The sequence below is a fragment of the Microtus ochrogaster genome, linkage group LG1 (genome assembly GCF_000317375.1).
Source record: "Microtus ochrogaster isolate Prairie Vole_2 linkage group LG1, MicOch1.0, whole genome shotgun sequence".
In the NCBI taxonomy this organism is placed as follows: Eukaryota; Metazoa; Chordata; class Mammalia; order Rodentia; family Cricetidae; genus Microtus; species Microtus ochrogaster.
Genome location: NC_022027.1, coordinates 46,700,212 through 46,717,320, shown reverse-complemented (window position 1 = coordinate 46,717,320; position 17,109 = coordinate 46,700,212). Strand labels below are relative to the sequence as shown.

General features: G+C 40.2%; 1 protein-coding gene across 1 annotated transcript in view; it reads right to left on the bottom strand.

Moving 5' to 3' along the window:
* Window positions 1–11,903, bottom strand: part of Mrpl1 (mitochondrial ribosomal protein L1) — a 52,975-nt gene extending 41,072 nt beyond the window's left edge. The window contains exons 1-2 of the mRNA XM_005359520.3: window positions 11,839–11,903; window positions 7,715–7,829 (exon numbers count right to left, since the gene is read on the bottom strand). Coding sequence (XP_005359577.1) covers window positions 7,715–7,829; window positions 11,839–11,869 — 146 coding nt within the window. The 5' untranslated portion in view covers window positions 11,870–11,903. The remainder of the gene's footprint in view (window positions 1–7,714; window positions 7,830–11,838) is intronic.
* Between the last annotated feature and the right edge of the window lie 5,206 nt (window positions 11,904–17,109).

Here is a 17,109-nt window from a genome sequence, read left to right as displayed (position 1 = left end):
AGAAATCCATAAATGGATAAGCATGGCTAAGTTCCAATAAAGCTTTATTTACAGACACTGGATTTGAACTACATAATTCTTATATGTCACAAATATTGAAATATATAAAAATTATATTAGGGAAAAATTAGTAAAATGCCTTTGGCACAGCGTGGGGACCTGAGATCAGTCCCCAGAACACACATTAAAAACCACATCTGGTGCATGTTCCTCCGATCCCAGAGCTGAGGAGGCAGGGACCAGAAGATCCCTAGAGCTCACTGGTTAGCCTAATCAGTTCACTCTGATGAGGGCCCAGTGAGACATTCTGTATCAAAAAGAAGATGGATGGCTCCTGGGCCAGAGATTACACCTGATGATAATCTCTGACCTACACACACATAAACATGATCATACACAAATTAAAATAAGTAAAAGAAAAATCCCTTTTAGCCTCATAAACTATGCTGTGGAACAATGGTCTTGTACCCTGCAAAGGCAAGCAGATCTCTGTGGGTTCAAGGACAGCCCGGTCTACAGAGTGAGTTCCAGGACAGCCAAAGATACCCAGAGAAATCCTGTCTCAAAAACCCAAAAATTAATAATAAAAATAAAAGAAAGAGTTTAAAATAAAGCCACATAAAGATGGAAACTACACAGAGAATCTGGATACTGTATGTTATTGCATTGTCTTTGAATTGTTTGATGGCTGAGGAAGGAGCAACAGCTGCTAAAAGACATTTGATTATAAATGCTGCTGGATTAAACCAACAAATACATTTTGAAAATGCCTTGAATTCAAAATATAAGTCAAAAGATATGGAGAAGAGGTTTTGCTTTTGTTTCCATAGGAAATGAGAGGCTGTGGATTCATTCTGAGTTAAGAACAATCAGGTTTGATCAGGAAGACCCCCTGAAAAATCCCCAATAGGAGTGGATGGCCCAGATGATCCATAATTTCAAAGGACCTCTGTTGGAGTTTCCTCTGAGTTCTACATCCAGAACAGACTCAAGCCTCACAGAATATTCCAGTCAGGACTTGACCATAATCCTACATTTTCTTTAGGGCCCCATAAAATTATCAGTGCCCCCAATCAGCAGTAAGTAGCCTAGAAAACTATGCCCACATTCCCAAAAAATGGGTTATGAATTTTTTTCTTTATTTAGAGTGTTGATTACAAGTTGTTATGGATAATGGTCTGGAAAAAAGTTAAATAAAGGAGATTAGATTCAGAGTTGTTTTGAAAAAAAGGGGACAATAGTCTTGTACCGCATAAAGATTTGTCACTTGTACTGTGTTTAATAAAACGCTGACTGGCCAGTAGCCAGGCAGGAAGTATAGGCAGAGCGACCAGAGCAAGAGCATTCTGGAAAGAGGAAAGGCTCAGTCTACAGTAGTCACACAGATACAGAGGAAGCAAGATGAGAATGCCTCACTTATAAAGGTCCAAGCCACATGGCTAACACAGACAAGAATTATGTGTTAATGTAAGATGTAAGAGTTAGTTAATAAGAAAGGCTAAGCTAATAGGCCGACCAGTTTATAATTAATGTAAGTCTCTGTATATTTCTTTGGGACTGAACAGCTGCAGGCTCAGGCAGAACAGAAACCTTTGTCAACAAAACTATACAAAAGTAGATAGTAAAGCAGATCTGCCCCACCGCCACCGTTTGCAACTGCAGAACTCAAGAGGTAATACAGAAAGTAGGAAGCTGGGAGGTAGGCTTGGAAACCCAGAATCACAATGAGGCTGTTTTAGAGGCAAAGACAAGCCAGCAAGCAAGAATGACATCTGAATTTCAAGTTTAGAGAATCCCAGCTGCAAAAGAAGAGACAGCGCTGAAGGGATGGAATGGGAAGTAAAAGGATATTCCCTCTCTTTCCTCTCGAGAAGGGTGGCCAAGGCTGAATAAACAGCAACAAGCCTGAAAAGATGATAGAATAGAAAAATGTTTGCAAGGTAAATACAGAAGATGGAGATAGAAAGAACAGTCTAAAATGCCTCTTGGTTCAGGCTTGAGGAACCAACCAGGTGTGGAAGGAATAGTGTATCATTAACTAGGAGCTGGAAGAAAAAAACGTGACCCAGTTCTCTGGAGAAGGAGCTAGTTAAAGGGATATGTTCTGCCCAACAGACAAGTGCTCGCTACCTCCTCTCTCGATTCAAGTCCCTAAGGAACAGAATGCATTCTTACGAAACACTAAGGAATGATGTCAAAGAGGAAACGCAGATAAAAGTTTAAAGCTAAGAAAACAAAGCTAGAGGTAATATAATTTTCCAACATTCATTGAAATCACAAAAGTTTTAAATTAGTAAAACATTATTCTAGAAAGGTATCTGTGTTCTGTAGTAGACAGAATAGTGGCCACTGATATGGCTTGTGTGTCAAATGTCACTTACAGGCTCATGTGTTTGAATACTAGGTCCCTAGCTAATGGCCCTATTTGAGACACTGGGGACCCTTTAGGAGGTGGAATCAGACTGGACTAAGTGGATCTCCCTGGGAAAGGTCTTGAGGTGGATAGCTCAACCCTGTTTCTTGTTCTCTCTCTGCTTCCTAATCAATCCAAATGTGAAAAGCATCCCCCCACTCCCCTCACCACAGTCAAAGGCTGCTCCTGCCACCAGGCCTTCCCTACCAGGCTGTACTATACCCGCAAACCATGAGCCAAAATAATTCACCCCTCCTGGGTTGCCTTCTGTATGATATTTTGTAACTGATATGAGAAAAATAACTAGTACACCCCCAGAAGACAACCATGTCAGGATAGTGACCAAAGAGAGTTTGCATGTGCCTAAGATTAAAGAGGTGGAGAGATTACCCTAGATTATCATTATGAGTCCAACCACCTAACCCTTACAGCGAGAACTTTCCCCTTTTCCAGTCAGATCAGAGGGAGCTGAGCGCACGATTATGATGAAGCTGCCACTGCTCCAAGACTGAGGAATGTGAGCAGGGTCCTGCAGGTGGAGTGACGAGGAAACTCACTCTGCTTACAGCGTCCAGACAGTAACTACCAACACCTCACTCAGTCCAACATGCTCCATGTCAGACACGAAATCTACAAGTATAACACAGAAAATCATGTTGTTTTAAGCCCCAAAGCTTGTGGTCATCTGTTACAGTAATAACAGAAAATAAATATAAAGTATCAGAAAACATATGGGAAAGAAATAATGGCAATTTTTTTTTTTACTCTCCAAATCAACCTAACATAAAATTCAATTCTTCTTCTTAGCACTCAACAAATCCTCTTATTGCCACTAATAATAGTATCCTCCCCACTAATAAGCAACTGAACACACTGGCAAATAATGATAATCTTCATTTTAATGGCGCAGGCTCCTTTCAGACTGCTGACAGCAAATTTAAGTAAATGCCCACGTCTCAGTAGCTCTACTGAGTACCTACTAAATCCTGACCCCTCCCAAACAGGAGGAACCACATTTTAATCTTATATTTACTAACGGAGTAACAAAGCCAAAGGCAGACCAGAGAGTCTGTTTAGGAAGAGAGTGTTCTATTTAAAATAAACAGGGGTTCTAGTCAAAGCCTTCAAATTTACATTAAATAAAATCTTGATTTCACAGCTAAATTTTCAAATATTTAATATGAAAATAATATGAAATCTCCAGAGGCTGAAGTGACTTTTTTTGTAAATATAAATATTTGTGAAGCCCTAAAAAGTCTGATAAATGAGATTATGATGGTTAGAGCACAAGGTACTTACTTATCTATGGTTGGGACTTTGCTTCATAAAATATTTGAGTTGTTCAATGTAAACATTTTTAGGTTTCAAGTGGAACAATGCCTTAGGAAATATGAGTATGACAACATCACAGTATAGAACAAACGAGACTCTCAGGAAACTGCTACTGTAGTGTAAGCTTACAATCCCAGCACTTGGGAGGGAGACAGGGGAAGACCTTGAGTTCAAAGCCAACCTAAGCTATACAGCCAGGTCCAGTCCAGATGAAGCCATACAATATGACCCTTTCTCATTTATTCTGGGGACAAAGTACTTGGTCACTCAAGGTCCTGAGTTCTATCTCTACTACCACAAAAGGGAGGTGGAAGGAAAACACATTAATCAAAAAAGCAAACTGCAATTAAACAAACTCCTTCAGCACAAATATGGTACAAACTGATCTCACAAACCCATGCTTTGCTCCCACAGCTCTCCAAATCCACCGTCTTTACTCAGAAGAGTCACGTTAAGAAGACGTCTGTTGCTCATGCAGTTAGGTTAGACTATCAAAGAGCTTAAGAGCTGTGACTTTGAGATCAATATAAATCATGCTGGAAAGAGGGGGAGGAGGAGGACACCTGGCAGTCGGCATCAAGAGAACAGAATTATCGCAGTTACCTGGGTAACTAAACCACACAGATTAAATGAGTAACAAGAGATTGTACTCAGCTAAGGACTTTCGTCCTGCCACATCTGTCCTCTAACTACAGAAACATGAGAGGAAGAGCAATCCATGGTCAGACCCAACCACAGAAGATGAGAAAAACACAGTGCTATAATAAAGTTCACTTCAGGACTTGAAAAATCTATGACCCCCAAGAAAACAATCCATGTATTTCAAAAGCAAAAAATCTTTTACTTTGAGGTGTTTTGTTTGTTTGTTTTCGTGAAACTAAGTAGAACTAAATAATGATATTTAAGGCTAATACGAGATAAATACACTAACATCTCTAATAGTGATTTATTCTTTACTTTTTAAACTAAATGCAGTTCTGCTCCACTTAAACTGTGAAAGTTGGAAAAAGCACTAGCATGGAGAAGAAAGATAATGAAAATTCCCAGCTCTTCTTGACAACACCATGGAGACTAGAACACATAGCTGAGAAGCTGCAGGTAATCCAGTAGCCTGAACTCCAGGAGAGCCAGCCCTCTCCACACCCTCACCATGTCTCTCTAGTGACAGAATTCGGGGAAAGGCAAGCAGGTAAGACAAAACTGAGAGGCTAGTGTGGCGATGGAAGCCCAGGAACACATGGAGTTCATGCTGTAATGGGCCTTTCCCACACACCTCCACGGATGCATCTGGGAAAGACTGCAGCTGCTGGAGACTAGAGAGCCTTCTGGGAGGGTGCAGGATGGAGAGAAAGGCAAACACTCAAAGTCAAGGCAGGAAACAGTACAGGGCCCAGTCTACTATATATCCAGCCGGAGGTAGAGGCAGACTTCTCTTCCTCCCAGCTCTAGCCAGTCAAGCACTGAGCACTAGGTGACAACCGCCTACTGCTAGAGGAGGCCAAGGCCCCCGCTGAAATGCAGCTGCACAGAAGGAAACAGCACTAACAACACCACAAAGAAAAACCCAGCAACCCAACCTCCAAGCTGAGCTCAAAGTAATGGTACAGAGAACAGAGATTTCGGCTGGTGGTAGCCATGGAAACCACAAAACCAAAACCTAGCTCAGTCCTTCACTACACTGGCTCAACATGACACATTAAAAGACAAGCCTACTTGCTGTGTAAAAACTATTTACTTCAGTGTTGACTATAGTACACAGGACATCCAGCATTTTATTTTTAGAAAGATACATAAAAAAGCAAAAAAAAAAAAAAAAAAAAAGACCCCCCATTATAAAGAGAGAAACAGGATCAGACTCAGATGGCCCAGTGGCAAACAAACAAAAATCCAGGATCTGCTACTGGGAAATGGAGTCGGGTGGAGGGGGCTCCGAATGACAGAGAGCAAAGCATGGTATCTCAAGCAAGGCAATCTCAGGGCTCAGAAGGCAGAGGCAGAGGCAGGCAGGCCTCTGTGAGTTCAAGGCTAGTCTGGCATCTTCCAGACCACCTAGGACTACTTAGATTCTGTTTCAAACTGAAAACAAAAACAAAGGACAAAGAAAAGCAATGCCTCAGATCTTGACTCTATGAACTATTTTTAGTAGATTCTGAAGTTAGTCATTAAAAAATAAAGATTACAACTAAAATTGTGAACACATCTCATCGTTACTAAATAATCTTATGACAAGGTTCCATACCTTTCTAGAGTGGGCAATATTTCTCATGCTATGCTTTTAGATCAGTGAAAAGCATCAAACTGTACAATAAGAATTGGAGATGACATATGATAGGAATTTCCTAGAGGATAAACAAAAATGTTTTAGAATGTCCTTAAAATAAGCCAATAATACTTGCATATAGCAGAAATAAAAAGAAAACTGCACAAAAAGCAGGCAAAAGATATACACGAGAAATACACTAAAGAAATAGAAATACGAATAACTTCTAATATAGAAAATTGGCCACTCTTCCTTCACGCTGTCTACCTCTGGGTTATGTTGTTCTAAATTACTACTGGACTATGCTGTTCACAAGTACTAAAATTTAGATTCCTAGCACCTAAATAAAATTTAATCTTTGGGCTTCCATTCCTCTATCTGAGAAATGCTCTTCATAGTTATCTGTCTTCATAACTGTTATGAAAATTAAATGAGCAAGTATATAAAAAGTGCTCAATTATAATACTAATTATTATATAGCACATAAGGATTCTGTAATTTTTAATCATTAATATCCTGTAGCTCTTAAGCATTTAATTATTTTTCTCTCAGCCATTTCTTTTAACTACAGAAATTGTGACATTAGGAAAAAAAATTCAGAAAAAGATGATACTCTGCTTTATACTTCATTAACATCAATACCCTTGGGGAAACAAACAGTGTTATGCCCAACAACCAAATGGCATAAGCCTTAAGTCCAAGAGCTCAGCCAACATTGCCTTTCAGTACTTTCCCTCATTCAGTTCAACAGTGCATCATCAATCGAGCTCTTCGTACTCTTGGTAATCAGAAGCTGTGAGAACAAATTTCATCCCTTTATATTTCCATATGTGGAAAGTCTACATAAGAAACTATAAATATATATGTATATTCATGTGTGTATTTCTACATAATACAATGAACATTAAAAATTTGAAATTCCAATATATAATTTCAGAACTGGCAATCCTGTAACATCTAATTATAAAAAGCACCTAGGAGAAAATATCATTTAAAAAGAAGGAAAATAACAGTTTTAGAACTAAACTTCTTGAGTTCAAATCGTCATTCTGACAGATGCTGCTTCTCTGCTCAGGACTGGCTCTATCATCTCATTGTGATGGTTAGTTCTCACTGTCGACTGGAAGCCGATGAAGTCATTTGGGAAGAGTCTCAGTGAGGAATCTGCTGAGTCGTGCTGGCCTGAGGTCATGTTGAGAGAGTCTCTTAAGTGGGTTACCTGGGGTAGACAGACTCACCCATTTCAAAGGCTGGGCCCCCAACTGTTTGAAAATGGAGGAGCAGATAAGCACAGGAAAGAACACACACTCTCTCTGCTCTAGACTGTGGATATAAGCTGCTGCTTCAGGTTACGTGTGACTTGATTACCCCACAATGATGGGCTAGGACTTGGAACTGTCCATCAAATAAACCTTTCCCTCCTAAGTTGCTTCTGTCAGGGTATTTTACAGAAAAACTGAGACATTATTGGTAACTTGATATCCATCTCTTAAAATGAACATAACACAATAGCTTAAAATGCCAGTGGTGAGCAATCAGCTCCAGATGTTCATAGATGCTGCTATTATCAAGTCTTCTCTTCCCCGTGGAACACCAAAGTCAAAGGAGTACAGACAATGAACTTTTACAACTACGGATCTTTATAGAACTATGGTTGTCAATCAGAACTTTAACAGTAAGTGAAGCAGCTAAAAATAAAAAATACTTACTTTGTAGCAGCAGCAGCAAAATGTCTGTGGGTCCAGAGAATATTCACAGAGCAAAGGGAAGGAGGGGCCTGGTAAGCTGTCTTGGAAAGACAATGCCTTTGATGTCGTATCAAGGCTTGGAAGAAAAAGAAAATATAACATTAATCATCACAGTCATACATTTTTACATTCTAAAAATCAGTACTTTCAAAACAAAAGCAACTAATATTTTGTGGTTCTCAACCACTTTTAAAAAGTATAAGAATAGCGGCTGGAATTTTTTTTTAAACATATAACAATGGGGCTGCCTCAGAAGCAAGAGAATATGAGTTTGGATCTCTCTAGAATGCTGTGGGATAATGCTCTTATAGCCTGTAAAGATTTGTCACCTGGGGCTGGAAAGATGGCTCAGTGGTTAAGAGCATTGCCTGCTCTTCCAAAGGTCCTGAGTTCAATTCCCAGCAACCACATGGTGGCTCACAACCATCTGTAATGAGATCTGGTGCCCTTTTCTGGCCTGTAGATGTACACACAGACAAAATATTGTATACATAATAAATAAATAAATATTTAAAAAAAAAGATTTGTCACCTGGCCAAATGGTGGTGGCGCACGCCTTTAATCCCGGAGGCAGAGGCAGGTGGATCTTTGTGAGTTCGAGACCAGCCTAGTCTACAAGAGCTAGTTCCAGGATAGGTTCCAAAGCTACAGAGAAACCCTGTCTCGAAAAATCAAAATAAAATAAAATAAAATTTGTCACCTGTATTGATTTAATAAAACACTGGTTGGCCAGTAGCCAGGCAGAAAATATAGGCAGAGCAACCTGATGAGAAGAATTCTGGGAAGAAGAAAAGTTCAGTGTGCAGTCACCAGCCAGATGCAGAGGAATCAAGATGAGAATGACTCACTGAGTATGGTATCAAGCCAACGTGGTTAAACATAAGTAAGAATTATAGGTTAATTTAAGTTGATTAATAATAAACCTGAGCTAAAAGGCCAACCAGTTTATAGCTAATATAAGCCTCTGTGTGTTTTGTTGGGACTGAATGACTGTAGAACCAGGCAGGACAGAATTTCTGTCTATACCAGAATTCACAAGAAAAGCTGGATGGTGGCATATGCCTACAATCCCAGGAATATTAACATACCAGGAAGCTTCGGCAAGCTAGCCTGACCTATATGGTAAAGTTCCAGATCAGTAAGAGACCATGTCTCAAAAGAAAGTGGTAGGCATCTAAGGAATGATCCAAGGTTGTCGTCTGACCTCCACACAAGCAATGCACATAAATGCAAACACAGAAACACATGTGCACAAACATAAAATATCCAATAATAGGGCTAAGGTGTAGTTTAGTGGTAGTTTCTGGCCTAGCATGTGCAAGCCCCTGCATTCTATAAGCAGCACCACTAAAAGGAAAAATAAAGCTGAGAAATTATGCTTAGAGAAACAAAAAGCAAGCAGAGGTGTCTAATATCTAGCAACTTCTTCTATTCACTTATTTTATTTTGTTTTTGAGACAGGAGCTCACCATTGATTATCGTGACCCGGAACTCACTAAGTATGGCCACGGCTGGATTGAACTATAGGCAACATGTGATTACAGGCATGAGCTTTTATGCCCTCTTCACCTATTTTTACTAATTTAAGCTCAATAGATTAATTTTATTCTTATTAATAAGAAGTATATACATATGTACCCCTAGTTTTTAAAATAGTTTCTATTTTATTTATTCATTTTTAAAGATGATACATTCACAGAGTTGTCCAAGTTCTAAAATCAGAACAAAGCGGGAAATTTGCCCTACCAGATCAAGATTTGTTATAAGAAGGGGCAGGGAGGAGAGAGGGTAGTGTAGAGGATGAAAAGAAAGAGCCAAGCATAATTGTGTATGTGAAATTCAACAAAAGCCATTTCTTTGTAAGCTAAATAAAAATTGATTAAAAGATTATGTGGGATGCCAGGCTGTATGCTACAAATATGTGTTGCTTTTATTGATTGATGAATAAAGCTACTTTGGCCTCTGGCTAGGTGGGAAATCCAAGAAGAGAGATGGGGAGAAAGAAGATGGAGTTGAAAGAGACACCAGCACCCGCCAGAGAAGCAAGATGTGAGGTAAAAAGTCATAGCCTCATGGTAAAATATAGAATGAAAATAGGTTAAGTTGTAAGAGCTAGTTAATAATAAGCCTAAGCTAATAGGCCAAACAGTTTGTAATTAATATTAAGCCTCAGAGTAGTTCTTTGGGAAGGCAGGAAAGAAATAGGTCCTGAAGGACAGAGAAAAGACTTTCAGCTGCAGAGAGAAATTATAAAGTCATGGTGGTTCTATATATTGATAATGGCACAAATACAGAAAGACAAACTGGTAACATTAAAAATAAATAAATAAACTCATCCAAAGTTCCCAGTACAAAGGGAGGGGAAACCCACTGAGAGGTGAATTGTAATGCTTAAAGTGCTTTCAGAATAGAGGAAAATGTCTTTATAACCTTTAGGGAAGGAATGGTTTCATAAACAAGACAAATAAAAAGTCAGGACTGTTATACAGAGAAACCTTGACTTAGACCCCCCCCCCCAAAAAAAGTGGTTATATTTTTAAAAATGATTGTATTTATTGTTAAAACCTTCAGTTTATCAAATTTACTTTTTAAAAATTAAAAATTGAGGCTATGGAGATGGCTTACTATCAGTAGAGTGCTTTCCATGAACCCCCAACACACATGTAAAACTCTCACATTGTGGCTCCTCCTTGCAATTCCTATAAAAAGGAGGGCGATTCCTGTGATTCACTGGCCAGTCAGTGTAGACTCAAATTATACTACCATGCCAACACATTACTATATTATATTGGTCAATGCAACTGACAAGACTTTTAACAATAGGCATGCTGGAGACTCCTATTATGCCAATATGTGGGACACTGACCTTGGGTCAAATTGTGGGGGTTTTTTCCCACAAAACTTAATCAAGAAAGCAGTGTTTGATTTTACTGTGAGCACACAGTTTATAAATTAGATAATCTAAGTATCATTGTTTTACATACCAGACTAAGAAACCTCTAGAAAATGAAGTCACTTACCATATCAAATGCAGGGAGAGTTTATGTATTGCAGGTATGAGTGTGAACAAGAGCACCATTCTAGGAAGTAATGTGGAATTGCCTAGCAAGCACATCATGACAGTGTAGCAGTCCTCTTCCAGACAAGTACTGTGTCCATGTGCTTTAACAGACATGTACAAGAACAACCAGAAGACTGTCTCTAAGTACAGAACTCCCGAGATGAACTCAAGCATGTATCTACCAGAGACTGGATAAAGACACTCTCCTGTACCAGAAAGCTAAGACTATAAAAATCAGCAAACTGCTATACACTGAGATTCACGAACACACTGAGCCCAAAGAGCCGTGACAGAAACACTATTTAGAATCTGCTATAGTAAGAACCAGAATTTTAAATTTCCAACACAAATCAAACTGCTACAGACTGGGCAAAACCAAATTACAATAGCATCACTATTTATACACCCTATTAGACCTCCATCTTTATTTCCAACCCCTCAGTGGTCAATGTGTCACTGTCTTAGCACTCATTCACTCCACACAGAAAACTTCACTTGCCACCAGACAAAATTGTCCTCAGAGTTTCCTCAACCACTCATCAACATACCTGATGCTACATTCATTCTTTAAAACCTCCTCCCTCTCAGCCTTTCACAAGGAGACAGAAACTATTCCATCTCTTTTAGTAGACACTGAGAGGTTAACAGTCCCAAGAGATCCATCCCTTCTCTCTAAACTTCACCTTCTCTCGGAGCCTCTCAGCAGACTTTGCTGCCTCCCATATAAACACAGGCCACCACCCCTACTGCCTTGTACTCCTCACCCCTGACTGAAAGGTCTGCCAATGTATTTTCCCTCCCATTCCACCCTCAGAGTGACCTGCTCCAAGAGAGAAACCCAGCGTCGCGCTGTGGGTCGCTTTGAAGTAGTGATGACCGTGTGGGCTGTGGAGCCCAGAACGAGCACGGAGGCATTTCGAATACCTAGAGCTGACCGGTGCCTCCAAGACTCTGGCGTGTACTCGGCCGCAACAAGAGACGCGGCTCTAGACCTATTTTCCTTCCAGAACACTGGCTATCTTACCTCTACTGAGGCAACATATGGCGGCCGCCATGTTGACTATTCCGGATTGTGTTGACGAAATTGGTCCCGCGGTTCAACTGCACCGACAAGCGACAAAGGTTCCGCTGGGAAGCTGGCAAAGGGGGAAGGTGTTGGTGGGAGCAGAGGAACAGGGCGGAGAGCCCTCGTGGCGGTGTTCCTGTCCTTTTTTCTTTAAATGCACGTTGCTAGGCAATAGTGCGCCGAGCTAACTTGTGCGAGGTCCTGAGTTCGATCCCTTTGATAGCAAAGGGAAAACAATCTGCCAAACTTTCAACCTCCCAAGGCGGATCAGGAGGTTCCACTCACTAACTTCCTTTCAACAAAACGCCAGAACAACGTTTATCTTTCAGCAATCTACTTTACAGTTTCCGGCCGAGGGCAAGCTGTGCTATAGGACCAAGCGAGCAGTACAGTGCTTGGCGTTAGGAAACAAGTCTCGGGTTCTTGCTTTTTGTTTGTTTGTTTGTTTGCACCTAGTATACAAACGATCAGAGATAATCAGAGACCCATGCCCAAGTTATTCTCACACCTTATCCCCCCACCACCGATATATTATGTCACAGCTGCCAGGCGGTTTCTCTAAAACAAGTTTAATCACGAAGTAAATCAATTACTCCTTAAACTCCTCCAGTGATTGGCCATTCCCAAAGGCTCACTTACGATCTCTGCCCACCTCTTCAGCCAACATCCCTCCTCAAGCGCATGTGAATGTGTACACACACACACACACACACTCACACACACACTGAGAAAGGGAGGGAGGGAGAGAAAGAGAGCGAGATAGAGAGGAAGAAGGAAAGGAGAGGAGGGAGAGAGAGAAACCACACACTTCTCACCTCTGTGACTTTGTTCCTCTGTGGCATCTGCGTGAAGAAGTGGTACTTCTACATGTACCACATTATCAGTAAATTTTTTTTCCTTAAGATTTCAGTTCAGACTTGACTCATTGTTGGCAGTCTCCTTCCACACTTCCAGGACTGCGTTACGGCCATTTCTTCCTGGTTTTGAATAATAAATAGGAGTTATATTTGTTTACTTGAAACCATTCTGAGACCTATTTTATATATAATACAACTCACCAACCTAAATTGTACAATTCGATGGGTTTTAGAAGATTCAGAGTTATGCAGCCATCACAATATATCTGACTTTCCCACCAGTTTGAGCCCTTTGTGGACAGCAATCCTGTCATTCATTTCTGACACTCAGCACATACCACACACAGCTTCAGGCAGGAATGGAGGTCTACAGTAAGTGTTTGTTGAACCAATGAATACATGAATTAGTGACTTGGTAGGAATGTCAAGCCTGCAAAACGTAGCTTGATTTCATGAAGCTACCTACAGAAGATAGACTAGATCAAACCTGGAATTCCCAGAAGCTTTATTTTATATTTATATGTAGTTAGTGGCTATCTAAATGAAGAATGAAATTCTTACCTATTGCCCATTCCTCTACTACCTAAGCAGCTAATTCTAAAGCCCTACAATCAACTGTGACTGTAAAAAATAAAATAAAGAAAAAGAAAAAAAAGAAAGAGAAGAAAAGAGAAAAACACTAGAAAAGCTTAAATCTACTTTTATTAACTTTCTTCCCACTTGCCCTCTTTTCCTTCTATGTTCTTTTTTTTTTCACACATAGATCAGGGAGGGGGAAAACTTACAGTCATTTCATGATACTTAAAAAGATAACCGAATCTAAAGATACATATATAAGTTCACCTACTGAGGGTTCTTCAGTTCATATCTTATCTCCACAGCTGGAATCAGTTGTCCCTCACCTGAAAATGCCTACCATGAGAACATAACCACCAGTCAAAACTCACAATAATATTAATATGTTTACAGTAATGTTATTATTATTAAAAGAATATCCTTTATAAGTTCAATGTGCCTGATTGCCTTCTTTGATGGCATTAATCAAGTAGGATCCAGAGTTCATATATGGATGATAGATAGATGATAGATGACAGATAGATAGATGGTAGATAGATAGATGATGTCCATTAGCTTAAGACTGTTTAAAAACTATAAAATAACTTAATTAAAAGCCATACTCTGAAATGGGCACACGATTATAATGATAATGACTTCATCCTCACTGAATTTAGAATTACCCAGAATATTGAGACATACCTCAGTGTCTTTCTATGAAGATATTTCTAGAGAGAATTAATTGACAGGAAAAACACATCCTGAATGTGAGTAGCACTGTTCTGTGGGCTGTGAGCTCTGGTAGAACCAGGGGGAAATGAGAGAAAGGCAGTGGAGTGCTGGCTTCTTCCTTTTGGTCATGGCATGAGCTGCTCTGCTGTCCTCCCCAAACATAATGGGCTGAATCCTGACAAAACTATGAGCCAAACTAAATCCTTCGTGTTCTAAGACATTTCTGCTAGGTATTCTTGTACAATGAGGAAAAGCTAGCATACAACGAAACTCTGAACACTTGATCCATATGAGTCTCTCCCTACTGAAGAGAGGTGTTTTGGTTAAGGGAATACTCTGGAGGCAAACTTCCTGCCTTTGAATCGCAGGATCACCATCAGCATGTGCAGGATATAGAGCAAGCAGCTATAACCCCTCGGGCCCCCACTTCCTTATTTTAACAATGAGATAATTTTCAGAGGACCTACTATAGTATCTGTCCCAAAGTCAACCTTCAGTGAACACTGAATGTCACTGTTAAAGAACCAGATAAAGTTCTTAACCAGAAAGGCAAAATGAAGCACAGCATGCTTGTCCCCACATGCTCTAGGACAATGCTTTTATTAGTATTTGCAAAGTCACTTGTCTATGTGGCTCATCTTAAAATGCAAGCTTTGCCAGTTGGCTTCTAGGAAGGTTTAGCCACACCAGGAGTCTTGGCAAAATGCCAGCAGCCTCCCTGCTTGGCTAGCTTCCCTGGGGAGGAAAATATTGAAATATGTGCTTAGGCCTGTAGTTGTTTTGATCTGGGTTCTCAGACTTCTTCAAGCATTTCCCACTTGATCTGGAAATTTGTACTTCAAGAACAGTCACTTCCTGTTTGAGGTTAGAGTTGAAAAAGAGAAGCTTTCATCATACAGAAATAAGGAAATCTAAGATGCTTCTATGTCACTAATGTGTAAGAATTACTTGGAAGGTTTTCTTGGACTCAGAACGGTGGTTTTCCATGCCTATGATCCTGGAGTAGGAACCTGGGAATTTACATTTACTATAGGCTTTGGGGTGATGCTGCTATAGTGACCTTGGGACCACACATAGAAAAACTCCCTGAGCAACTGGAAGCATTTGCACACATACTTAACATTAACTTGGGATAGATAGGATAATTGTTCTGTATATAATTTATAAAAATATGAATTCCTCCCAGTTACAATTGCATCAGAGACCAGAATCTTCTCACTTTTATCAGCTCTAACTACACACAAAAATATCTATGCTTCAGCAACCAAAAAAAAAATCTGTTGCCAATAGGCACAGTTTCTAATGTTTGCCTGCCTATCTTGACTTTATTACCAATGCTTATGTTCCCTTCCCACCTGTGGTCATTTCAGAATCAGGTTAAAGTTAAAATTTTACTACCCAGAATGGTGGTATCTCAGTGTAAAGATTGAAAGTTCCGTGAATGACAGATTAAAATTCATAATCTTCTTCCTCGTATGCACGAGACTAGTTTAATTACATATGAATTGGGAGATTCAGAACTGAGCAGTGCGTACACTAAGGAAACCTTAATGACCAGTTCTACAGTACAAAAGAAATAAATGTCTTTCACTTGCACATTTCCATGCTGTAATTCTCTCACGACAATTTGTTTCAAGCTGTTAACCTTAAAGTCAACCAGCTCACCAAACCCTTGGTTCTTATATGACTGGAAGTTTCCTATAAAAAGCTTTTAAAGACATCTAAACCAAACCAATTCTTTTTTGACCCACACTTCTTAAAATTTATGAATACAAGTCACTGGGAAATCTGACTAAAATATAGGTTACTGTTTGATAAATCTTGAACAGGACTGGAGATACTGATTTCTAGGAACCAACAATGTGACTGGTCCATGGATTGTACTTTAAATACAAAAGTTCCCAGAACACACCAAACAACAAAATCTCCATTTCTGGGGGGTTTATTTGCTTCTCTGCTCTTATTTTTTTCTGAGAAAGGGTTTCAGAACCCTGAACAGGCTGATCTCCATGTTAAAGAAATGCTCCTGCCTCAGCCTCCCAAGTTCTAGGACAAAATCTACATAATCATCATTAGTTCTAAACCATATTGTTTTGCATAGATGCTCTCTCTCCAACAAGAAACAAGAGTAAGTGGATACCTGCATTTCTGAGACTGGACACCATGGTTTTCATCTTCAGTGGAGATAGACATACCAGCAACTTCTGGTCCCACTCACATCTGAACGTCCCACTCACATCTGAACGTCCCCCTCTCACTTAAATATAACTTTCCAGGGCCAGTTATTTGAAACTTGGGTTCGCACCACCAAAGCTCATGTTGAGGTTTAATACTTCAATGTCACAATGTTGGGAGGTAGGACCTAGCAAAGGTGTTTTGACATTCAAGAGGTAGATCCCTGGTGAGTGGGTTAAGGTTTTCCTTCTGGAGTGGGCTAAACACGGCAGGGGTTTAGCCTTTTTCTCTCTCACATGTGCCTCCTCTTCCCTTTTCCTTCATGAGGCCTACACCAGAAACCAAGCAGATGTCATGATCATGTTCTTGAACTTCCTAGTCTTGTCCAGAACCAAGTCAGATAAAGCCTACACTCTTTATAAGTCACACAGCCACGGGGATTCTCCTCTGGGAACAGAAAACAAAATACCATTTGACATAAGGAGTGTCTGTCTGTGCTTGATCCTAATTTGACTTGAAGAAAACAAGCAACAAGGACAAGACTCCTGAGCCAATCACTCTTCTAATAAAACTGGGATTGGAAAAATGAAGGACTGAACTTTGTAGGTGGAAGGATTTAAGCTGGCAAAGTCACAAAGTTGACTCAGAGCAAGGGAAGTCTTGAAAGACAGAGTGAAGCTATCGGGGAACAGAAATGGTGAGGGAGGCGATGCCTGAATCACTCAGTTGCGAGAATAGAAATGGTGTGGGGATGGTGAGAAAAACCAGAGATAATGGGAGGCGGGAAGAGAGCCGGGGCCTTGGAGAGGAAGATAACCACCGCTGCCTGAGTTCTGTTGTGGTGTCTATCTGCGGCACCACCGCTGCCTGAGTTCTGTTGTGGTGTCTATCTGCGGCACCACCGCTGCCC